The sequence below is a fragment of the Panthera onca genome, chromosome F2, assembly GCF_046562875.1.
Source record: "Panthera onca isolate mPanOnc1 chromosome F2, mPanOnc1 haplotype 2, whole genome shotgun sequence".
NCBI classification, from domain to species: Eukaryota; Metazoa; Chordata; class Mammalia; order Carnivora; family Felidae; genus Panthera; species Panthera onca.
The window spans coordinates 516090-543256 of record NC_138356.1 but is presented as its reverse complement, the minus strand read 5'-3'; the positions used below and the strand labels follow the sequence as shown (position 1 = coordinate 543256).

Here is a 27167-nt window from a genome sequence, read left to right as displayed (position 1 = left end):
ATGTTTATTTATTTTTGAGAGACAGAGAGAGACAGAGCATGAATAGGGGAGGGGTAGAGAGAAAGAGGAAAACACAGAATCCAAAGCAGGCTCCAGGCTCTGAGCCATCTGCACAGAGCCCAACACGGGGCTCACACCCATGAGCTGTGAGATCATGACCTGAGCCGAAGTTGGATGTTTAACCGACTGAGCCACCCAGGCGCTCCCAGTTTGGCAGTTTCTTGTAAACCTACCCTGACCATAAGATCTGGCAGTCACACTGCTTGATATTTATCTAAATGAGGTAAAAATTTATGTCTACACTAAAACCTACAAATATTTATAGCAGTTTTATTCATAATTACTGAGACTTGGAAGCAATCATGATATCCTTCAGTAGGTAAATGAGTAAAGTAAACAAACTGTAGTATATCCAGACAATGGAATATAATGAAGCACTAAAAAGAAATGAGCTATCAAGCTATGAAAAGTCACGGAAGAAACTTAAATGCCTGTGACTAAGTGAAAGAAGCCAATCTGAAAAGGCCACACCATGGAGATGGTTAAAAGACTGGTGGGTAGGGCAGGGGACACGAACAGGCAGAGTATAGAGGACTCTCAGCAGTGATAATACTCTGCATAATATTATAATGATGCATATTGGTCATTATATGTCCCTCTAATCTCATAGAATATAAAATACCAGTGGCGAACCCTAATGTAAGGTATGAACTCTGAGTGATTATGATGCATCAGTGAGAGTTAATCCTTGGTTAAAAAAAAAAAAAAGTACCATTCTGGCAAGTAATGTTAGTAAGAAGGTATATGAGACACCTCTGTACTTTCCCCTCAATTTTGCTGTAAACCTAAAGCTGCTCTAAAACAATAATTCTTAAAAAAGAAAGTGGGGAGGAATAACGTAATTGTCAGATGTTAGAATCAGGATGAAAACATGAACTGATTCATGGGCGGAATCTCCAAAAACAAAATTTAACAGAGACAAGGTGCTCCAACAGTAACTCCAAAGGCAAGTATAGAGACACTCATCAGCAACTTCAGAGGCTTTAATACAGGGGAAGAAGTAGGATTATAATGAGAACCATGTATCATGTGTGTAATATGCAGCATAGTTAGGGCCATCATGCATAAAAGCAAACAGATTCTACATGACCCAAAGAAGAAGTGTCGGTTTCGAGGGTCAGAAGAGCCAGGAAAAGAGATGTAGCCTCAAGACAGGAGAGAAATTTCTCGGAGTGAGAACTGTACATGCGATGAGTGGACTGTGTCAGAGTCTGGTGTCTGGCACCCGACGAGTTCAATCCTCTGCTGCAGCCGAGACTCAACTATCAAACCAGTAACTTGCAACCGGTATCTCAGGGCCAATCTAACTCCAAGATTCCATGATTCTGTAACATTTTTATTAAAAGACATTTAAACCCAGAACACCACATTAAAACAAACCAAGGCTGAAAAATCCTACCACCTGGAAACAAATATTCAGAGGTTCATTGTGTTGAGCTGTACCTTACAGCACATAAAGTTGACTCCAGGACTAAGAATAATTGAAAGTGAGGTTCCGCTATCAACAAAACTTAAAGCTGGCAATTGACTTCTGTTTTAGATCATTTATTATGAGAGTTTTTTTTAAGAAAAATAGGTAATACGTTCTTATTCTCCCTCTTCTCAACCACCTGGTTCTCCTCCCATGGGACAACTAAAGTTTCTAGCTTCTTGTGTATACTTCCAGAGATATTTTATGCATCTAAAGCATTTAAATCCATTTTGTGCCCAACCGCTGTTTTAACTAAATGGTAGTATATTTTGTACATTGTTTTGGACTTTGTTCACTTGTTTTAATAGTACATCCTTGAAAATCATTTCATATTAATACATAAAGAGCTTTCACATTCCTTATTTCTAAGTGACAGTATAATATTTCATTTTTGACATGGATACGGTTCCTAAAATAGACTATAATTCCTCATGAATAAAGCTGAAGACCAGTGGAATTAAATAATAACCATTACTTTTACTTTTTAAAATTTGTTTTGTGATGTTAGGTTATTTATTTTGTGCATCTGTGGCAATTACTAAGATCTCAGTGGTGGTATGGATTTGACTCAGCTCTGCAACTGAGCATGGCATGAGGCCTAGAAAATGATATCAAGATCCCAGTAAGGAGTGGGGAGGGCTGAGAGCTGGACATCTGGGCTAGCAGAAACATCAAAGCCTAGGAAGGAAGGAATAAGAGTGTAGGGTAGGGGATGCACCCCTGTCTCTTTGCTTCCTCCTTTTTCCTTTCTCTCCCACGGACCCAGGCCCCTGGGATTATGTTAGATCTGTCTCTGAAGCCAAAAGATGGAGGAGAGAGTTGGCTCTAAGGAGCCAGTGTCTAAGCCAGCTTTGTTGGAGATCCTGTATCATATGAGAAGGGTAAGGAGAGGCCATGACTATTTCCTTTTCCATTTTCTATGAAAGGTGAGAAAACAAAGACCTCTCTCTCTCCCAACTCCTCTGGAGGGCATGAGAGCAGAGGGCAGGAGAGGAGAAGGGCTGGAAGCCCTGAGGTCTCCCATGAGGCTGCACATCCCACAGCAAGGACTAAGAGTTTGGATTATATAAACACATTACTGGAAGAGCTCTAAGCCAGGATTAACAAGCATAGCTGGGGCAAGATTGCCCAGAATCTGACTGGGACCCTGGCAGTGAAAGCTGGGACTGTTGAAAACCCAACTTAAGCGTCTGGACTCAAACAGAGAATGCAAGGGGCCAAGATAACTGGATACCAGGACAGGCAGTTTGGCAGTGAGAACGAGGGGAAGAGACTCAAGATGCCTGGATCCCTGGAGAGAAGAGGATGAGAAGGAGAAACGAGGGCTGGGAGAACCCAGGAGCCTGGGTTCTGGCATAGGAGCAAGTCAGAATTCCAGGATCTCTGTGTACCCTCTCCTTTTCCCTCCATCAGGCAGAAGAGAGGGCAGGAGGGGGCTGGAGAAGGGGTCAAACCATGGGTTTAGTCCCCAAGTAGCCACATGAATACATTCAGGGCCAGACAGACACAGGAATGGTGGGGGAGAGAGGAATTTTGTGCTGCACTGACCCTGGAGGGGGCTGGGAGGGGTCAGGAGGCTGGGGAGGGTGCTGGGACTTGGTCCTGGGGTTCTACGACACTGTCCTTTGTTGTGGTCTTGCACACAGCAAGACCACAGCCCTTCTCTTCCTCATCACTGTCCATGGAGCTCACACCAAATGCCCGAGGCTTCTCATGAATAACAGCAGCCTTTGATGGGTGGCGCCCCATGTGCTTGTTGTCCACAGTGTCGCTTGTCCATTCTACCGTCTTCTCTGGCTTCTGTTTCTGAAGTTTGATGGTTAGGCTCCTGTCCTCTCTCTGTCTCTCTGGCTCAGTTCTCTCAGTGAAGGTCTCACTCAGCCGGGCCCCATGGCTAAGACTGAGGAGAGGGCAGAGGGGAAGAAGGGGGTGAGACACCCTTCCCTTTCTCTGTGTCTCTGGGTTTAAGACAGTCGGTAGCGATTCAGAGCAGCAGCCAGGACCCTCCACCTTCTTTCCCCTCACCCTGGGCCTCCGCTTCCCCACCCCCGGGGCTAATCTGTCCAACCTCACTTCCAGCTCCAATAACTATTACCTTCAAAGTCAGTTATTTTGTTCTTACCTCAAAGCATACAGCTGTCTTTAAAAAAAAATTATAATTATGCAAAATAATATCTACAGCCATTTAAAAAATAAGGCCTTGTATAGAGTAATAAATTGCTTCCCAATTCATTATGGGAAAATAACACATTTGTTTATCTTGTTTTGTAAAACATGTTTTTGAAAGTTTAGTCACAAAATTAAATCATGAAAAAATATAGCTCTATGAAGAAAAATTAACTCCTGTTAAAAAAAAATTAACTCCTGTTCAGTGTGCAGCCTATCATCCTTGGAAACATTGTATTTTATTCATTTTGAGTTAATGCATGCACCTAAAAAGGAACAACACACTTATAACTCAAATGATTCTAATTTGGAATAAATTCAGTTTCGTTTTCTTTCAAGACTGAATAAAAGCCGCTAAAATGTTTTGAACTAATAGGATGAAGGAAAAGTCTTACAGTGATAGATACAGCTTCTTACAAAAGATGAAGAAATGGAAGCTAGTTCATTAATTAAAGAAAAGAAAAAAACAGGGATGCCTGGATGGTTCAGTTGGTTGGGCGTCTGACTTCAGCTCAGGTCATGATCTCACGGTCCGTGAGTTCGAGCCCCGCGTCGGGCTCTGTGCTGACAGCTCAGAGCCTGGAGCCTGCTTCGGATTTTGTGTCTCCCTCTCCGTCTGCTCCCCCTGCCCCCACTCATGCTCTGTCTCTCTGTCAAAAATAAATAAACATTAAAAAAAGAGCTGGACAAATAAACTAGAAATGACACAGGGGAGGGATTCTGATTGAAACACAAACCACAAATATAAAAGCCTGTTAACTCTGCAGTGATCTCTTGACTTTGGAGATTTTCATCCAACACTAAATTTTTACTGCTACTTGGTGACTAAAAATACACCAGGGGGCCTGAAGGCAATTTTTCAGGGCAGCTGCCCTGCAGACTCAGGTGCATCTCTGGCGTGCAGGCCTACAAAGCAGCAACGTAGCTCCAGGAGCGTGCGCACAGCTGCTCAAACAGAGACATGACATTCATTCCAACATAGTATTTCCTATCTCTCAAATGGCATTAAGTAATCTAAGGTTAGTGTGTCATCCAGGGCACGTCTTGATATGGAGGTGACTTCTGCTCATATGTCCTAAAACAACTATATTAGGACAGGAGTTCCAGTTTCCATATTCTCTTTCTTGTAAATGCCATTTTTTTTTTAATTTTTGCACTGCAGTGTGATTTGCCACAATAGGAACTAGATAAAGGTCTGCTAATTGAACAATACCTCTTATCTATTATGCTATTTAACCCATGCAAAAATAGGCCTTATTATTCCCATTTGACATTACCAAAGGGTGATGTTGGGTATTCTGATGTCCAGAATAACGTTCTTCTCACTACACACTTATGTTTAAGGAAGAAATCCCAACCTTATACTTTCAATACAGAAATGAACATGAATAAGAAATGACCTTCAAAGACTTCTCAGAAATTTGGCTTGTATGTTACTTCTCTGATCCTGTAAAAATCACAGACGCTCTTGCTTCAGATTCCCTTAGGTACCAACGAAGGCAGCCGTGTATGCTCCAGCTTTGCTCCCAGGACTTTATGAAATGGGTGTTAAAACATACATTAATTTTTTAAAAAATAACTTCACAGTGTAGAAACCTAACAAACAATAACTCGTTAACAATCAAAGTCAACAACAACAGAGATATGCTGTTGATATCATGTTGTATGTACTCTTCATATGATCCAACGAAAATGGCACTTTACCTCCATGATCTTCCACCCCCAAACCTATACTGGTGTAAATATCAAAGACACATAAATTAAGGGATATTCTACAAAATACCTGGGCAGAAATCCTCAAAGCTGTCTAGGTCATCAAAAACAAAGACTATCTATAAACTTGACAGTCTAAAGTAGTCTAAGAAGAGATGACAATAACATGTAATGTGGTGTCCTGAATGGGATCCTGGAACGTTAAAACAACAGTGGAGAAAACCTAAAGAAATCGGAATATAGTATGGATTTTAGTTGATATGGTATCAATATAGTATAGTAATATTATAGCATATAGTATAGCGTAATAAAGTACTTTAATATAGTATGGTAATAATATAATATCAATATTGGTTTAATAAGCGTAAGACTTATTAGTCTCACACACTAATGTAAGATGTTAACAATAGGGAAACTGGGTGTGGGGTATGTGAGAACTCTCTATTACTTTTGTGAATCTAAAACCACTCTAAAATAAAAAGTTTATCAAATCTAATTAAATACAAAAGCAAAGATACATTTATAAACTCCTATTACAGAAAATACTGTTGCAAAGAAGGATCAAGCAGAATGGAACGAGTTCCATAACCTGATGACTCAAAACAGTTATTTTTAATAATTTGGTTATAACACACTCTCTACTAAGAATCATCATATGTAACTAACTTCTCTGATTCTTAACCATATAATGCATAATACAAAAAACGTGTTTTAGGCTATGCAGAAGAATTTGACAAAATCTAATGTGCTTTCATGATAAAACACACAACAAAGTAGGACAGGGAATGTCTTCAACCTGACACAGGGCATTTATAAAAAATAAAAAAAACATTTACACAATGGTGAAAGACTGAAAGTTTTTCACCCTTAAGGTTGGGAATAAAAAAAGGTGCAGTGTTTACTACTACCATTCAGTGTTATACTAGAAATTCCACTCAGAGCAATTAGTTGAGAAAAAGAAATAAATGGCAAATAATTTGGAAAGGAATAAGTAAAAATATCTCTTCATAGCCATCAGGACAGTTGTTATTTAAAAAAAAGAAAGAAAGAAAATAATAAGTGTTCGCAAGGATGTAGAGAAACGGGAACCCTCGGATATAACAGTGGGAACATGGTGTTGGTTCTTCAAAAAGTTAACACAGAATTACCATATGACCCAGCAATTCTACTTTTAGGGATATACCCAAGAGAAGTGAAAAACTTCAAGACCGATGTTCATAGCAGCATCATTCATAATAGCCAAAAAGTAGAAACAACTCAAATATCCACCAGCTGATAAATGGGCAAACAAAATTTGATGTATCTGTATGATGAAATATTATTCAGCCATAAAAAGACATGAAGTACTCATACATGCTACCACATGAATGAACTTTGAAATCACTATGCTAATTGAAAGACACCAGACACAAAAAGACCACATATTGTAAGATTCCATTTAAATGAAATATCCAGAAAGGTAAATACATAGACACAGAAAGCAGATTAGTGGTTGTCAGGGGCTGGGAGAGGGGTTTATAGGGAGGGACTGCTTAATGGGTACAGGCTTTTCTTTAGCATGATAAAAATGTGTTGGAACTATACAGAAATGGAAGTTGCACAGCACTGTGAAAGTACTAAATACCACTCAAATGTATACTTAAATTTTTTTTTTTAATTTTTAATTGGGGGGGGGGGGCGGGGAGAGGAGTAGAGGAAGGGAGGGAGAGAATCTTAAGCAAGTTCCATACTCAGTGTGGAGCCTGATGAGGGGCTTGGTCCCATGACCCTGGGATCATGACCTGAGCCAAAATCAAGGGAGATGCTCAACTGACTGAGCCACCCAGGCACTTTATTCAACCGTATACTTTAAAGGTTAATTTTATGTTATGTGAATTTCATCTCAATTAAAAAAATTTAAAGAAAAGACAATGTGTGCACACACACAAAATTCATATGTTCTAAACAGGTATTTAGGGAGCCTGTCCCACAGCATCCAGTTTCTCCTCAAGAGGCAGGGACTAGAAATAGTCTCTTCTTTTTCATTTTATTTTTTATTTTATTTTGTTTTTATTTTTTAAGTAGGCTCCATGCCCAGCATGGGGCTTGAACTCATGACCCCAAGATCAAGAGTCACATGTTCTATTGACTAAGCCAGCCAGGCTCCCCAAACAGTCTCTTCTTATGTAAACTTCTAAGCATTCATAAGGGGGCATATATGAATATATATATGAAAATGAGCATAGTTGGTGTTTTTACTAAACGTTAACTGAGCAGGCTCTCCCCAAACAGAGGAGATGGTGGAGTCACACTACCCCAGGGTCAGAAAGCCCTCGCAGATGGGATTTCATTGCTCCACCCTGACTCCTCAGGCTGTACTCTCCCCCACTTTCCACCCACCCAAAAGACAGACACCAGATACTCTTCTTTAAGAAGCACCTGGAAGAGGGGCGCCTGAGTGGCTCAGTCGGTTAAGCGTCCAACTTCAGCTCAGGTCATGATCTCCTGGTTCGTGAGTTCAAGCCCCATGAAGCCTGCTTCAGATTCTGTCTCCCTCTCTCTCGGGCCCTCCCCTGCTCATGCTCTGTCTCTCCCTCTCTCTCAAAAATAAATAAACATTAAAAAAAAATGAACAACAACAACAAAAAGAACCACCTGGAAGAAACTGCCAGAGAGCCTAGTGTGAGGAATGACACTTGCTACTAAACACAGGTTTCCTCTGCTATCTGGAAGTAGACTGTTCCTATGAAAACCTTCATCAAGTGAAGAAGCAATCACCACTAATTTACATGAAAAATTTCTGAGTGTTCTCAGACGCCCAAAATAACCTCTGTTAGGTTTTTCTGATACTTTGGACACCTTGCTAAGGGATGCACAAAATACATCAAGACAAAGCACAGATGCTCACAGACCCAGTTGGAGGCTGTGTGGCTTGATGTTGAGATGCTGGGTGTAGTTCCGAGGAAGGCGCTGCGCAGTGCCCCTCTTGGGGGGCACGTACTACGTCTAGAAGAGCTAGCTGTAGTACAAACGCTGAAGGCTATTTTTGCTTTTCATTTTCACTTTTTTCCGTAAAAGCGAAATTCCTCTTTTGGATTTCTTTTGGTTAGTAAAAACAGGCACTAAAGTAGGTCTTTTGTAAAAGCAAAGAAAAGCGAGGAATACCTGTATATAGTAACCTTTGTGCAAAGTATTTCATTTCAGGGTATGTCATTCTAATCTTTTCTGAAGAAGATTCCTTAATGAGCAGAATAAAAACTGGATTACTTACATCCAAAAGTTGTAGAGATAAGACTTACTAGTGTCCTTGCTGTCACTGCAGTTTTCCACTATTTTTTTTTTGTTTCAAGTTTTTATTTAAATTCTGGTTAGTTAACATAATTTTCCGCTTATCTATAGCTCACATAAAGACAGGCCCACAAGACCTTTGGATTTTCCCCATTCAATGTCTGTGGTTTTCTTGGATAGCCAGTGTTCTTACATTATAAGTCATCTGGGTGCAAAGACTTGAGGTACAGAGTTGAATAAAATAACTTTTAACTTTTCCAAAAGTGTGTTTAAATGGTAGAACATCCAGGAGATTAAGACATCCATTCCATTCTTCTTCCCACTCCCAAACATACAAGTAAAGTCTGGTCTTTTTTTTTTGCCTCCCTGCCCCCGCTTCCCTCCCTCACCCCCTCACCCCCCACCCCCCAGAGCTTGGTACATCTGCATCAGATTCCATACCAGGATAGTCATGCACTTAAAGGAAACAAAATGGCAGCCCAGGACACAGCTCACACGGCAGCTGTGAGATCTAAGGCTACTGAAGACCTGTACTAAAAACCTACCCCTGCTGTTTTCCGCTGGACGATTCAGTCTTCTTTTTCGTTTAATTCAAATCATCAGTTCCTTCCTTTTCCGGTAATTCAGTTTTGTTTAATGTCAAAAGGTATGTTTTCATCCTTTCATCTTTTACCCATGGCTGCTTAGTTTTTTCTTGATCTTAGTTCTGCATTAATTGTAACATATGCTTTAAACCCTTAAATCACTGTCAACCGGATTCTTCTCCTTTCTTTGTAAACATCCTCAGTCAAGAGCTGCTAATAGTCCTCCTTTGCCATCTCCTCTTTCCTCCTCCACTCCCCTCCTTCTTTTACACTGACTTAACACTGTACAGGGGCCTCTGGTCCAAGTGTCTCATCTTCTATAAGACTGGTACAGACCAGACTTCACCTTTTTCCTAAAGCAGAGGATTTCTGGCAATTCTTACTGCACTAGCCTCTTTGTCAGTGTCCTTAGAGAAACAACAGCATTGTGGTACATCTCCCTGGACCAGCACATCCCAAGGAAAGGGGGAGAACACACAACTTCACATCGCCCCCTCAGCTGCTCACTCAGCTACTACTTGGCGCCATCTGCATGTACTTGTTAAGTCTCCACTACATTCATGGTCTGGTACCAAAAGATGATGAGTCACAGTGGTTGATTCCAAAGGGTTAAACAGGAAAAGCAAAATTTAAGGAAATATGTACGAGCTTATTCTGAAGGCACTGACAAGTACCCACGGAGTGTGCAATACCTGACCATTACGGTCACTATGTAATCAAGCACCTGTCTAGATATCTTTATCTGTCGTTCTCTTTTTGTACCTATGCGAATAAATGTGAAGGTTCAGAACATTTATGGTATCACTGCCAGGCAAAAAGGTCCAGAAAACAAAACAAAACAAAACAAAACAAAACAAGGGCACCTGCTCCTATATCACAATGTCTTGCTTGCAAAGCAGGACACTCTTGCCAAGAACTGCTGTGGGTTCTGTCTGCTCAGTCTTCTATGGAGCATGGGGTTGATTTGGCGCTAGCTAATTAGAACTGTAGAGCCAGGAAACGAGCACAAGGATGAGCTTGCCAAGACGGCCAGCTGGCTGCCCCAAGGGCCCTGGGCCTGGCAGCAGCTGGAAGACAAGGCAGGAACCGGCCACTCGACAGAGCCAGACAGGGCGGAAAGGGGACAGCGAAGTGCAGCAGCCTAGCGAGAGCCACAGCCAACTTGGATACTGCATCCGATCTCACCTTGTCTGGCTTTGGGCTAGAGAGCCACGTGCCGCTGTGTGCTTGCACGTGGCTGCCCCTACAGACTCTGCCAGTCTGTGTTCCGTCTCGCATAGTTTTTTATGCTGTCACCTCAGAAAAGTACATTCCAGAACTGCAATCTAGCTCATAGGAAAGTTCTAGTGCGGCCACAGTACTGCTCCAGATTGCAGCTGCAGGCACGGAAGCACAGGGGTGCAGACCATTAGAGGTCTCCAGCCTCTTTCAGCAACAAAAGTTTCCAGGGAAAGGAGGTCAAGAACAGGCAGAAAATTCCATGCCTTCTGTATAGGGTCACTTTGAAATCATTCTCCATCTTGATGAATAACAGGCACTGGAAAATCACTAAGGCCAGGTTGGGATGCAAACTTAGAACTATGGTTGCACATACCATGTCTGGCTATGAATCTGGAAAATTACTTTAGCTATCTTCATCCTGTATGAAAATTTTATTTTCATGAGTGTCTGTACTCACATCACATCACTAGGCTGTTGTCATTTCTTTTGATCTTTTTCTTCAAGTCTACCAATGATTTAATGTATAAGAAAAGAACATGGAAACTTTTATTTCAATTTCACATTATCAATAAACTCATTAAGGATACATATTCAAGCTATGCCCATTATAAAGATGAATCAAATGACATGGGTTGGTATTAGAAAATAGTTAAGAACTTAAACATGCTGTTTTCAAATTATCTACAATTCTAATTCTACTCGGAAGCATTTAAAATTTCAGTCAGCTAACAAACCTGACACTCCATCAATAAAATATAAAAGTTTAAAGATGAGATAAAGGATAGAAAAATGGGTTCATTTCTGCCATCTAGAATGCGAGAAGTGACACTCACACAGACATAATATGGTGCCAAAAGTTACCCATGTGATAAAAAGAGACGGGTATAGCAGAAATATACTTAGGAACATATAGAGCAGGAACAGCATATGCAGAAAATGCACTGACGAATATTAACACTACTACACATAATCCTTACCGGCAAGGAATTTACAACCTTATAGTAAAGAATGACACATCTGTAACTAACTACAATACAAAAAAAAAAAAAAAAAAATCATCTCATCCACTATCTATTAGTTCGTGTCCCTCACACTGCTCTAATACTGGATCATTTTCACCATCAGGAATCTGGGATGTTTTTATTTTTTACTTCTTTTTAATGTTTATTTATTTATTTTTGAGAGAGAGAGAGAGACAGAGAGAGAGACAGAGAGACAGAGAGAGAGGCAGAGAGAGAGGGAGCAGGGCTTGAACTCAGGAAGCATGAGATCACCTGAGCCAAGATTAAGAGTCGGATGCTTAACTGACTGAGCTACCCAGGTGCTCCAGGAGTATGGGATACTTTTAAATGCTCTAGACAAAGACAAAAATATACCAACCATAATTATCAGCACTATCCAGTACTGGACCCAGCATTACAGCAGTTTTTTTGCAAGGTGTTTATTACAGAGGAACTTTTATTCCTCCATCATTTAGAAGGCCGTAGTCACATGTCATATGTATGAATTTACATAAATGTTTGTTTTCTCAAGTAAACGGGCAGCAGCTCCTTGTTGATGAGGGGGTGAGGCAAGGTGGGGTGCAAAAGGTTAGGAGTAAAAACCACCTTCAATCAAGCTTCCCCTATAGCCAAGGCAACAGACTCACTGCTAACAAGAATGCTGATTTGTAATAGGATCTTCTTCGCTTATTTTACGTTTCTATAATTATAACAACATTATTTGTCAGTATTTTACAATCTTTAAGTATTTGCACCTGTTTTTTAAAATTTTTTTACTAAAACTTTTTTTTAAGTGTATTTATTTTGAGAGATAGAGAGCATGCACACATGCGAGCAGGGGAGGGGCAGAGAGAGAGAGAGAGAATGAATCCCAAGGAGGCTCCACACCCAGTGTAGAGCCCGATACAGGGCTTGATCCCACGAACCTTGAGATTATGACCCTAGTTGAACTCAAGAGCTGGATGTTCAACTGACTGAGCCACCCAAGCGCCCCCGCACTTGCTTTTAAAGAGCTAGCAAGCCACTTTCCATTGAGTGCTTATTATATTGGAAGCATCAGATTACAATGTAATGCTAAACACATTACATACATGACCTCAGTTAATCTTCATCATGAACCTGAACTGTGGAAAGTATTATAATTCAAATTTCACAAATAAGGAAACAGAATTTGCCCCAAGTCTCCCTACTTAGTGGCAGAATCAGCATTTGAACCCAGCACCAGTCTGATTCCAGACCATCTTCTGCTCTTCCCATTAATGGCCTGCCTCTACCTCAATGCAGTTTTAAAAATCTTAATTCCAATATATTTAATGTACAGTGTTATATTAGTTACAGGTGAAGAATGTAGCAATTTAACAATTCTATATATTACTCAGTGCTTACCACAATAAGTGGACCTCAATGCATTTTCAAAAGAAAAATGGTACCTGTGTCGAAAGTGATAGCCAGAATGCCCTCCCCGGTTTTGTTACTCTGCTGAATGTTTGACTTTCTCATTCCCTTATGCATCAGAAAGCACTTGCTATCAAAATCTGTCCCTCCTCCCCACACCCCATTCACTCTTCATCTCCCCCCAGCTAGCTTCTAGCCTCACCTCTCCCCTGCATCTCCTGTTCATAAAGTTGCATAGGAGCCTCTCAGCAATGCACTGCATGTTTTCACTCCTTATTTTATTGGCTTCTCTGCACCACCACTCTTGGCTGTCCACTTGCACATACGGGAAATCCTATATTCTAAGTGCCTGTCACAGTACACTGGGTTTCACTCTTCTATCATTAGCTCTTCCTCTTTAGTCTCCCTTGGCTGGCCCCCTCTTTTACCAGTCCTCCAATGCTATAGGACATGTAAGTCCATGCTATCACTTCTTCTTTTCTTTGTGTCTACCTTTTCCCTAATGCGATCTTATCCACTGCTCTGGCTTTAGAGACTTACTAGCTGTGACACAACATACCTAGAAGAGGTGTGGGGAGGAAGAGCAGGGGGCACCACCTGGGATGAGGGCTGGGGGGATGTGCCTTTCACTGTATGCCGTCTAGTGCCTTTAGCGCAGCACCATGGACAAATATAACCTATTCAAGTTAGCAAATAAAATAAGCATACACACAAAACATACATACTGACCAGCTGTAGGCTGACATGTTTATCTCCAACCTAAAATTCTTCTCTGAATGTGAGATCTTTATATCCAATTTTCTCATCTGACACCTCTCCTTAGATGTCTCAGGAATCTCCAACTAAACAGGCCCTGAACTGAATTCTCAAGCTTCCCTCCAAACCTCTTCTCATCCCAGTTTTTCTCACCTCAGTAAATAGCTCATCATTCCATCAAGCAATCAAATTGGGGATCATTCTTAATATTGCCTTCTACTTCACTCGCCCCACACCCAAGCCACCCCTAAGTCATCACATGCCTCCAGAAGGTGACCCTTGTCTCCATTTCTCAGTGTGCCATGTGGGAGTCTGAGACTCTGGAACCTAGGCTCACTTGTACTCCTGCAGTGCGCCTCCTCCTGGTCTCTCAGCTTCCACTGGGGCGTGTTCCATGTGCCTCCCCCGCCCTGACCATTTTCCACCTGGCCGCTAAAGTCGTCTTCAAACCCTGTGAACTGTATTTGGGGTCAGTGGGCAGCCACGGCAACACCCCTGCGGACTGTGAGTGCAGCCTACAGCTGGCTTGCCTCTCTGGCTCCCCCACTGGCCCACACACCTTGGCCACATCCGCTTCCTTCTTCTGCCTAGGAGATTCCAAAGGTATTCTCTCTTCCACTGTAATTCTCTTTCATCTGGTTTTTATCTGACATCCACTTACTTTTCAGGTGCCACCTGAGATAGTACTGCCTTACAATACCCATCCTTGAATCCTCCCCTGGCCTCCCTCATGGCGTCCTACTTTTCTCACCAGAGCACTTATCACAACTTATAATCATGAATGTATTTGTTTTTAATTGTTCTGTGCAGGACTTCCCGACGGCAATATGCTCCATGAGCATAAGGACAATGTTTGATTTTGTTAATCACTGCAGACTTAGAACCCGTCCTAGGACAATGGTGGATTTTTTCGCCCTTAGTGAAAAGGAGGAAGAAACGCAGGACAAGAGACGAAAGGAAAGGTCAAAGATGAAAAGAGAAAATAAAGTATCAAGATACAGAGAAAGAAAAATGTGCTCTTTCCCTGACTTCAGCTCAATGAATTTCCACACAACTACAATGCACAATAGCTATTAAAACTATAAATGGGAGGGGCGCCTGGGTGGCTCAGTTGTTTAAGCGCCTGACTTTGGCTCAGGTCGTGAGCTGACAGGTCTGTGCTGACAGCCCAGAGCCTGAAGCCTCTTCGGATTCAGTGTCTCCCTCTCTCTCTGCCTCTTCCTCCCTTGCACTCTGTCTCTGTCTCTCTCTCAAAATAACTAAATAAATAAATAAATAACATTAAAAAAAAAAAAGATGTTAAAAAACTGTAAATGGGAGGTTCTGTCCTTCCAGCTTTTTGTCCGAACACAAGACCACTGAGCAAGTTGTTTGAATTAAATACCCTCACAAAAAACTCTCCCATTATCAATATTTCTGTAATGACAGGCAAGAAAAAATGTGCATCTTTAAAGGATAAAATTAAACTACTTGTCCCTAAGTTAAATGTCTGAAGGAGAAAGGAAGCCAATGTTTCCGAAAGGGAGAAAGAAAGGCAGTGTTTAATGGCAGCCAACATGGACTGGGAGTGAGGTAACATGGTCCAGATTCTGTTCTGCCATGAGGTAGGCAGTTACTAGGGAATTCACTTACTTTTTCTTTTCCTCAGTTTCCTCCACTATAAGTGATCTGCAAGACCAGTGCTCCCATTCCACTAAAAAAAGAAGCCTGTTACTTTATTAGTCATGCACTTATTTAACATTCATTCAATATACCAGTGGATCTAGATAAAGGTGGATCTGGGCTCTGAACAGTCTGCCTAGATTATTGGTTAGGGAGTGCCTTTGAAGCTGGGTTTTCGTTACTATTGATTTTAGTGATTTATAAAACTTAAGTTTGTATTGGTTATTCTGACCTGTAACACTCTGAGAAATCTTGTGCAAGTGTTTTCTTTACTAGCCTGAGTTAAAGGAAGTCATCCAGAGGAACAAGGGACAGGAGGCTCTCAGATGTTATATTTCTGAAATCTAAAGTACATATTTGATAACGTTTCACAGCTCAGAGGAAATGAGCCTCTTGACTGAATCTATGTGACTCTGTTCAGGACTGATTACCTTCAAATAAATTTCCTTTAATTTCAAAGTTGGCAACAATCTGGGGGTCTGCCATCAGAAGATAAGTTGTTACTGATCTTAGAAAAGTGATACTGCTAAAGTATAGGGAACAGACTGAGACTGACATCTATGATTGAGGTGCTAAGTAAAGTTAGATATAAGACTCATTACAGTGATCCATGAAGAGTCATCTGACCTCATTTGGGCAGAAAAGGGAAACTTGTTGTGGCAAAATATCTACTATACGTCAGTCATTTCTTTTTCTGCAGGCCTTAATTTCTGGCACTTTACAGAAAACACATAGTGACCAAGATTGTCTTTCAGTTCACTGATAGAAAGATCTTTGGATCTTTGGAGTATAGCAGGTTATGACGAGAGAGCAGACCGGGGGCTGCCTTCAGTGTAAGGTGTCACTGTGCAATTTCCTGTCTGCTGCAGTCATGCCTCTGGACAAACTGACTCCGTGGATTGCACAGGAGTCCACCCAAAGTTACAGGCAGAAGCTGCAAGTAGAAAAGATAGGAATCTTCCAAGCTATAAACCTAAGTCTTTAAAAAAAAATTTTTTTTTAATGTTTATTTATTTTTGGCAGAGAGAGAGAGACAGAGCTTGAGCGGGGCAGGGGCAGAGAGAGGGGGAGACCCAGAATCCAAAGCAGGCGTCGCCGGCTCCAGGCTCCGAGCCGTCAGCACAGAGCCCAACGCGGGGCTAAAACCCAGAGACCGCGAGATCATGACCTGAGCCGAAGTCGGACGCTCAACCGACTGAGCCTCCCAGGCGCCCCTAAACCTAAGTTTTTTAAATAATGTTTTCTCTTATATACATGTTACATGTGTATAAATTAAAAATTCTACATTATAAAACATATTGCTAACTGATTCTCCAAAGCAGATATTTTGATGTGCTTTTTAAGTAGATACATTAGCAAAGAATTAGTACAATGTTAAGTATAATTTTACTTCTACATTAATTTTGTGTGTAAACTGGAGCTTGATCATTGTGATAGCATTATGAATCTATAAAATATTAATAATCATTATACAATAATACCATTTTGTACCCCAAAGACATCTCAGAAGTCTTGTCCTCAAACCCAAGCTCAGATGCCATGATTTTCTGTCCAAAGGTTCATTTTCCTACACAGTCCAGACAATTCTCCTCAGGGCTGGGCACTTTTACCACTCCTGCTGCCCAGGGTGATCTGACCGACCCCCCCCCCCCCCCCCCCCCCGTCAGCTTTAAACTAAGCAGAGCTTGGTCTAACTCAATTTTACCCTCTTTCTTTCAGCTCCATACTCTCTGCAACCCTGGCATTTTAGGATTCTGGATCTCATGATGCTATTATTTTTGTCCGCCTGTATAACTGTCAGCAAGTAAGAACCTTTCTGAAGCTCAGTTTCCTCGTTTGTGATACGACTAATACCCTGTACCCTTGGCACTGTACGGTCTCAAGTGTGCTGCAGGAAACACAGCGCATACGATGCATATTAATGACATCTGAATAACTGAAGCCTATTTTCTTGTTTTTGAGGCTTATGCCTCGCCTTTTTTCAATCCAAGTGTATGTTCTCAGGCACAACCCACAGCATTCATAATGCCAACCACCAGCAGCAATTCACCAGACTTTGGTCTCCAATCCTTCTCTGATATTCATGCTCAGCAAGTAAAACAAGTACCACCAAAGGAGCTGGAGGGACAGACTTCAAGGTGCCACTCATAATTAAGCAAAGCAAACTCACTGTCACTTTCACCTTGCCTTCTCATCATTGTGACTCAGTCTCAACTGTCCCCAGTCTCCTCTGAGGGTGGTCTGTGTGCTGGGCTGGAGGAGCTTTACCAAGATCATCACTGCCTAGCTTACTCGGTAGTTCCTTCTCCAAAGCCTAATGCTGGATACATTCCATGAAAAAAGCAAAACAAAACAAAACCTATGGCTGATCTATAACTGGCTCAGATAAAGAGTATAAGACTGGTCTATAGCTATAAGTCATGATAAAAACCTTGAAAATGATAAAATCATTTCACACGCACATATTGCAAACAAAATAAATCTTTTCCTATAAATCCAAAAGAAATGTTCTCTAACTACATCTGAAGGAGACTTTGAAATCCGTAGGACTTTCAAATAAAGTGCTCATCCACCTGAGGAGGATTCATAATTAACAAAGAACTGTTTCCTGTTACTCTGTCTGAATGGCATCAGAAGGCATTATAAAAATAGGATATTGTTGTAGTTACTATTTCTTCAATATGTGTTTTCTTTTAAAATTAGACAGAAAAGAATGATTGATAAATTGATATCCATTCTTTTAATTTCTATTATGTTGTAAATCCACCTCACTGCTTTGAGGGCAATGTCACATAGAAAGAAATATAATCTCAAAAGGTTATGCCAAGGCTCTGACATAAACTCTTCAGCCAATGACATGACTGCAGCTATTTGAAAAAACACAGGAAGGACCTAAAAACGAGTAGAAAGATGTCATTCCCATAGTTGGTATAAACAAAGTACTTTGAATTATAGGTTTGGCTCATGTAGCTAGCTAGCTACACTATATACGAAGGTAGCCACTTGACACATGGGGCTATTAAAGTTAATTAAAATCAAATAAAACTTAAAATTTAGTTCCTCAGTTCCACTAGCCATATTTCAAATACTCAGTAACCATATGTGGTCAGTGGCTACCTCACTGAATAGTACAGATATACAACATTTACATCACCGTAGAAAGTCCTATTAGGTAGTGCTGATATAGGTTAGAATAGCACTCTCTGAAAGCCACGGATTTACTAACTGCCATTTATTAGGTTTTTAAGATACATAAAACTTGATAGACATTGCAGTGGTCTTTTTAGGTATCATGATCACATATCTTGGCTTTTCTAGAACAATACCGGTATTTCTTGTTTGTATCACTTTCAGTAATATGAACCATTAAAGGTAAAAGTAAATGCAACAAATTAAATTTTTAGTAGGACTTTTTATATTAAGTAAACAGGGGGATTCCTTTGTTACACCACATGTCCCAAATTTTGATGCAAGAAAAAACCCAAAAAACCCAAAACTCATGTATATGGTGAATGTAGCCAAGAATTTCTGCTTTCTCTAGGAAGGGTCTCTACTTTCTCTAAGTGACTCTAGCAAACATGCCTGTGTCTTGTCACTCACCGAGCTCTGGATGGGTCTGGGCCTGGTGGAACAGCTGAGCCACCTCCCTGATGATACCTGCAGGGAAGAGAGTAAACTCTTTGTACCACCACTCGGACCTTGACTCCTGACCCTGGGGCAGCTCCCTGGCTTTCCACTGCATCCAGAAGAGAGTCCCTCAGGGGAGCTTGAGCCGGGAAGCATTGTTTGGTTTCCTCATGTCCACGGGTGCATTCTGTCCTCATGGTAGTGAGATCACTACACATAACCTGGCCAAGACATGCAAAGGAACAATCTCAGTTTAACTAATAGCAGCATGGCACACACCAAGTAATGATATTCTCAGGTAATTCTGTGATGTAACTGTACAACACCGAAGGAACGATGAAGACAAAAGACATGGTGTGGGTCTCTGTGTCTGCCCCATAACTAATGCTGCTGAGGCGGGCAACGTGAGAAATCACATGGAAACAGCAAAAAGTGTTTCCAGTCAGTGGAAGCACACGTTGTCCTGAGTCTTTGAAAACATGCAGAAAGTCCTGCTATTACCGTACTTCATGGTAATCTAGAAAATTCTTGTATGAGGTAGCAATCGCAGCAGGACAAAGTGAAAAACAAAAAATGACTAGGGTTTAAAAAATAAATCATATTATTAAGTGCTTTTTATATGCAGTGTACTATGCTGGGTACTTTATAGGCTCATGTAGCCTCCCAACAACGCTTTACAATAATATTAGATATTGTAATAAGATAACACTTCTAGGACACATCCCAGGCACTCTTCTTTATGTACTGTGCTTACTTATATAACAAACACATTTAACCTCATAGCCACCCAAGCAGGTAGATTATCATTATTACCATTTTAAAGATAAAAATATTGAGACACAGAAAAATTAAGTATTTCATGAATTTAATATCCTGTAGCTGTTTACAACTATGTGTTAAAGCAGTAATGCACTTTGAGCCATAAATTAATTGATTAGAGAGCCCTCCTTTTCCCATAATCCCCTTCATACACTTCTTTTGGTTATCAAAGGGGGAGGATGCTTGACGACATTTACAAGCAACATGAAAGTCTGTGTACGTTTCTCTTTCTTATGTCCCCTCACACTACCTGTCAGTCTCAGCCTTCTGTTCAGTGCTAACTCAGCTAACTAGGCGAACCTGAGATGGTACACCTGGAGTCACAGACACTTAGAGCCTGGAATGGTCCCCAGAGTGCCCTTCATGCCTGCTGTAAGGGAAATTTAGGGGCTCCCTAAATTCATCTTGATAAATGATCATGATGGAAAGCCAATAAAATTCCAAAAAGCAATGTATAATCTCAGTGTATAATCTCAAGTTTATGCGGTTCTTTTTGTCCCAGGGGATATAGATACTTAGAAAAAGAAAAACATGTGACTTTTTTCGTATTTAAGAACTTAAAAGCTTAAACAAAATTCTTAGACAATTACAAAATGAGAATTAAAAAAAATGAAAACTCATTTATTTTGACAGATTAGGAGAAAGATTAAAAATGAACAATTAGATGAAATACTGTGAAAGCTCACAGCTAAACACTGAACTACAGCAGGCATAACAATAATAACAAGCTGTTTGGGCATATACATTTGCTGAATATCTGAAGGGAAACCAAAGGTAAACATCTTCACTTTCAATCCCAATATTATTACAAAGCATAAAACCTCTAAACCAATGAAAGTTTACCTGGCCTTCAGGAGATTTAATTGTTAGATTCTTAAATATAAACATCTGGGCCAAAGTGATACTTCTTCTTGGAAGGGGTGTGTCCCAACAGTGCACTTCATGTATTATTTTTGAATCTTCTTTGGTGACAATTTTCTGACAAAAATAAGTATTCAGAATAACAGGGCAACTTCCATTTGGGATAACAAGCTTTTGCCTGGAAAAGAGAAAGAAATATAACAGTTTATTTACCGTGTTGGATTCCCCTCATGTTCTTGCTAAATCAGGAATACAAAGGGCAATGACTCGCCTGCTAAGGAAAGACAAAACTAAGCCAGCTCATTAAGCGACAGCAACAGATGAATGGATAAAGAAGATGTGGTTCACATATACAATGGAATACTACTTAGCCATAAAAAGAATGAGATCTTGCCATTTGTGACATAGACTTAAAGGGTTAAGTGAAATAAATCAGACAAAGATAGGCAAATACCATATGATCTCACTTATATATGGAATCTAAAAGCAAAAACAAACAAACAAAAACAGAAACAGTCTCATAAATAAAGAGAGCAAACTAGTGGTCATCCGAGGGGATGGGCTTGCAGGGATGGGCAAAATGGGTGAAGGGCATTCAGAGGTACAAACCTGCAGTTATAAAATGAATAAGCCATGGGGATAAGAAGTACAGCATGGGGAACATAGTCAATAACACTGTAAAACTTTGTATGATGGCAGATGGTATCCTATCATGGTAAGCACTGTATAATGTACAGAACTGTCAAATCACAATGTTGCATGCCTGAAACTAACAGGATATTGTATGTTGACTATACTTCAATAAAACAAACAAACAAACAAACAAAAGTGAAACCCACCCTCACACACTGAAGAGTGAATGTCAGTGGAATGAATTCTACTTTTCCAGTGTAAGTCCTGTGTTGGGATAAGGGGAATGGAAGAAGACCATGTCAGTACCTGGGTTAAAGTTTCCTCAGATCTCCTAGTCTAGTAGGTGATGGCCTTAGGATGTTTCATGAAGAAATTAAGGGAGTAAGCAAAGACTATCAACAGGCTCAAAGAATTGCCCAGACATTAAAAGAAACGTTATTTATAAATAAAACCTTTAGACATTTTGGTGGCTCTAATCTTTCAAAGAACATGGCATCAAGTCCCAAAGAAGCTTCCACCTTCACTATCAAATGGAGCACAGTCACAGAAATGCCTCATGTTTAAGTAGAAAAGGAGTCTGGGAACATAAAAGACAAAATTTTCCTGGTTCCATTCAAATACCAGATTTGAGAAGACTCTTCAACACTCATTCCTCAAAAGAGGTAATGCTGCTACACATCAAGGAAAATTTAGGACTTCCACTTCCACTCCATTTAGGAGCAGACATCTTTTTCTCTAATTTATCCCATTAAGCACAACTAAAATGCCTGACATTAGATATCAACTAAACATAAGAAGATACTGAGAGGTGGGAAGAAGGCATGCCAGCTAGGCCCTAGAGACCTTGGGACCTAAGGAACAACATACTGGTGAGCTTCTGGGTTTTCTGTTTGTCTCTTATATCCCAGACTTCAAACTGAAGAAGGTGGCAACCTAATACAATGATGCGTACAGATAAAAAAGCCCCTACAAAAGCTTACTCTCTCCAACCAAAGGTCAGGGAAGGGGCAGCCTGGTGAGACACAAAACTTTTAGAAAATGACTGTTCTATTCTAGGCAAACATCACAGAAGACCTGTGACTCACTACCACACACATGAGAAAAGGATGAGTGGGGAGCCCTGACTTGCACCCTCATCAGGCTGTAATAAAAAGTCTTTAAAGCCCAGTTGGGGTAGTGTGAGAGAAGGCAGGATAGAGTGTTGGGACCTCCATCCCTGCAGGCTTATAATAGCCTTCCCTGATCAATCCCCGCCCCTGCAACACACACACACACACACACACACACACAATGACAGTGGAGACCACCTGGGGGTCTGGACTTCCACTCCCACCTGACATCAGTAACAAGTACCCTTCCCTGCCCCTCTGGTGTACAGTCAGAGTAGGCCCAGCAGAGTGTCAGGACTTTCAGCTCCACCCAGTGGTACTGTAGCTACCCTCTATCCTCACACTTTCTTCCAGTGTTATCAGTGGAAACCATGTGGGAAGCAGCACCCCTGGCCCTCCCAGCAAGCGTTATGTCAGCTGAGGTCTAGCAGGAAGCCGGAACTCACATCTGCTCAGCAGTAACAATGAGTTCTTCACCCTTCAAGTATCAATGGGGATCAAGAAGAGAATTTAGACTTTTACCTCCACTTGGCAGTAATAAGCCCCCCACCTCCAGCTCCCTCCACTTTTCTTCTCAGAGCAGTGTCAGACAAATTCCCCTAAAACAGGTTTAAATAAGATCCAGATTCTCATATCATAATACCTCGATGTACAGGTTACCAACTTTAGATGGTTTAGATGGTTTCTTATACTAAAAACAAGGAAAAAAATCTCAAAAGAAAAAAACATAATACATGGCAATGCTGAAATGACACCAAAACAGTTTTAGAATTATCTGACAAAGATTCTAAAGCAGCCATTATAAACACGCTTCAGTAAGCAATTATGAACACACATGAGACAAATGAAAAGATAGAAAGTCTCAGCAAAAAATAGGTATTTTTAGAATGGAAATTTTAGAACCAATTAATAAAATAGTGAATATAAAAACTCAATGGGTTCAATGGCAGAATGGAGGAAACAAAGAAATCAGTGAACTTGAAGATAAAAATAGAAGTTAAACAATGTGGACAACAATAACAATAACAAAACCAGACTTAAAAAACAATGAACAGAACCTCAAGATCTGTGGGAAGGAAGAAATAAAAATGGAAAGATACAGGTAAGTACAATAGGCTTTCCTACTCCTGCAGGGTTTTCAAAATTGTATTTATAGTTGAAGCAAAAATTATAACAATGTCTGATATAGTTCTAAACGCATGCAAAACCAATATTTTTTAAAAAATTATATTCTAATTAAGAAGAGTTAAAAGGATATAAGAGATAAGGTTTATTATATACTTCATAAAAACTGGCAAAATGTTGACCCAGTAGACTGTGGTAAGTTATATGTATAAAATATAATGCCTAGAGCAATCAATAAAATAGCTGTAAGAAAGATACATACAAAAAAATTATATATAGATCAAAAGAAAATTCTAAAAATTGTTTAGATAACCCATATGAAGCCAGAAAAAAAAAAAACAGAAATGAAAATAAAGAGAACAACATGAAGAATACAAAAAGTAAAAAGGTAGACCTATGTCTTAACATATCAATATTTACACTAAGTATAAATGATCTAAATAAACTAGGTAAAAGACAAGGATTAGCAAACTGGATTAAAAATTATGATCCATCTATATGCTGTCTACAAAAAATTCACTTCAAATATAAAGATACAGGTTAAAGGATGGGGAAAATACATCACATAAACATTAAGAAAAATATGAAAATATAGCAGGGTATCAGATGAAGTCAGTTTTAGAGCAAAGAAAATTATGAGACCAGAGGAACATTACATAATAATAAAAAGGTAAGTCTGCCAAGAAGACACAGCCATCTTAATATGCACCAAACAATGTAGATTCAAAATACATAAAATAAAAACTGATAAAACTGAAAGGAAAAATGACAAATCCACAATTAGAAATACAGACCACACAGCTCTCTCTCAACATCTGATAAAACAACTGGACAGAATGTCTGTAAAGATACCAAAGAGTAAAAAATACCATCAATCAACAGGATCTGATAGACATTTATAGAGCATTCCACCCAACAACAGAGAAAATACACATTCTTTTACTGAGCCCATAAAACATATTCCAAGAAAAACCATATTATAGGCCATAAGACAAAACTGAATGAATTTAAAAGAACTGAAACACAGTAAACTAAAAATCAACAGAAAGAAAAGAGAACTAAGAAATAAAGAAATAAAATAACAAACAGTAATAAAAACAACACACTTCTAAGTCATCCATGGGTCAAAGAGGAAGTGCCAAGGAAAAATTTAAAAAATAATAAAATAAAACATTTAACTGAGTGAAAATGTAACTTTAATATACCAAATTTTGTATGAAACAACTAAAGCAATACTGAGAGGAAATTTTTATAGCACTTAAAGCTTACATTAGAGAAGAGGAAAAATCTCAAATCAGTAAGCTAAGCTCTGACTTCAAAAACCTATATGAAAAAAAAAAAAAAGACAAAATAAACCCAGAGTGGATAGAAGGAAATAAATAATAAAGAACAGAAATAGATGAAATTAAGAATAATAGAAAAAAATGCAATGAAGAGTTGACTTTTTGATATGATTAATAAAATTAACTGACAAAGGAAAGAACAGAGAAGATATAATCACCAAAATCAAGAATGAAACAGAGGATATCACTACAGACTATGAAGACATCACAAAGCTAGTATGAGATTACTATTAACTGCTATATATATGAAATTATCAATAACTTAAATGAAATGGACCAATTCCTCGAAAGCACAAACTACCATAACTCAACCAAAATGAAACAGATGATTTGAACAGACCTATAAATAATAAAGATATGTATATATCTTTTATTACATATATAAATATGTAAATTTAAAAGTCCCAGAAAGATAACTCCAGGTCCAGACAGTTCCACTGGAGAATTTTACCAAATGTACAAAGAAGAATTAACACCAATTTTATACTATCTTTTCAAAAGGAAAGAACAGAGAAGATAACAATCACCAAAATCAAGAATGAAACAGAGGATATCACTACAGACTATGAAGACACCACAGAAGAGGAGGAAACCTTGCCCAATTCACCTTATAAAAATAGTACTACTCTAATAAGAAAACCAGAAAAAGTACAGAAGGAGAAGGATGAGGAAGAGGAGGAGGGAGAGGAAAAGGAGGAAAAGGAAAAAGAAAAACCACAGACCAACATACCTCAGGAATACAGATGAAAAATCCTTAATGAAATACTAGTAAATAGAATTCAGAAGTAAATGTAAGGATCATACAACATGACAAAGGGGTTAACTCCAGGGATTCAAGTCTCATTTGATATTTGAAAATCACCTCGACCACATTAAAAATGAAAAAAAGTCTTATATTTCTTCAGTAGAAGCAGAAAAACTATTTTACAACATTGAACACTGATTTATAACCAAAAAGTCAGAAAACTAGAAATAAAGTACTCCCTCAGCTAGCATTATAATTAATAGTGATGGAGCGAATGCTTTCCATCTAAGAAGGGAAACAAGGCAAGAATATTCATTCTATTTTTTCTTTTATTTTTTTTGTTGTTAAAAAGGGGCCTATGTTCTTTCTTCACACATAGGCCATTGAATACTTTTCACAGCATTTTCCACAAAGAATAAGGGAAATGGAAAAAAAAGAGGTCATGACAATTATTTACATTTTATAAATTGAGGGAAGGAGACTCCCAAGGGCATATGAGGTCACCTTTACCAAAGGTAAAGAAGGAGCAAAATTTATACTCCACTGACTTCTGCTGTGCTGGGTTAATGTTGCAGATCCTCTTACGCCCATAGAATTCAAGTGCCCCCAGGCCCCCAGATGGCCAAGGCCTGGGGACTCCAGGACCCACTTGACATTTGTCCCCTTGCTGCTCACTGAGCCCATCATCTACCTCCACCTCTCTACCTATGCCTTGGGACACTGGAAGGGCCCAGAAGAGAAGATGGCATGGCAGGTGATAATGGATGCAGTTTGGCTACATGGCTATGACTACTACCACAACCTGGCAACTCTCACCCTAGCGTATGAATTCTGAGCCAACCTGCAGACTGCCGCTCCTGCAGAGTAGTAGGGTGTGTTGGAGAAGGGGGCCATGTTAGGGAACCTGCAAGTCCAGGCAGTTCTGGAGGGCAGGCTTGCATGCAGCCCACGCCAGTGGGGTCCTCACCCTTCCATGGCACTCCACTGTGTGCCTCCCATGCAGGGTACCTGGAACACAGTTTCCAGAGGGACCAGCTGACTTTCCTGTGCAGCAGTGGGCCACTGGCTCGCCTGCTCTCACCACTTTTATTCAGAGAGCTGGAAGTTCTTGTCAGTGCAATGAGGCAAGACAGGGGTAGGGGAATGACATACAGAACAAAAAGGAAGAAATAAATCATTCCCTATTTGCAAATGACATGATTGCTTGTGTAGAAAATTACAAGAGAGCAATCGACAGAAAAACTCTGGAATAAGTGTGTTCAGCAAGATTACAGCATATAAAAAATGTATTTCTATATACTATCAATGAGCACGTGGACACCAAAATTGAAAATATAATTCATTTAAAAATGCAAATAATGACAAAAAACATTTCATGTAAATCTAATAAACATATATATTACTTGTGTGAAGCTATAAAACACTGCTAAAATAAATCAAGGATCTTATAGAGACATACCATATTTAGTGGCTCGAAAGACTCACTATCATAAAGATGCCAATTCTCCCCAAAAGGATACATAGGTTTAAAACAATTCCTATTGAAACTCCAGCAAGATTTTTTGCAGATGTACATTAGCTTACTCTCAAATTTATATAGGACATTAGC

At 39.7% G+C, this 27167-nt stretch overlaps 1 protein-coding gene across 6 annotated transcripts in view; it reads right to left on the bottom strand.

Annotated features, from left to right (window-relative positions):
* The window catches only part of SPIDR (scaffold protein involved in DNA repair), a 487671-nt gene that overhangs the window by 118362 nt on the left and 342142 nt on the right, over positions 1 to 27167 (bottom strand). For all 6 annotated transcript variants that reach the window (XM_060610477.3, XM_060610479.3, XM_060610481.3 and 3 more), the window contains 2 exons: positions 20586 to 20781; positions 18897 to 19144 (listed from right to left, as the gene is read on the bottom strand). In XM_060610477.3, coding sequence (XP_060466460.3) covers positions 18897 to 19144; positions 20586 to 20781 — 444 coding nt within the window. The remainder of the gene's footprint in view (positions 1 to 18896; positions 19145 to 20585; positions 20782 to 27167) is intronic.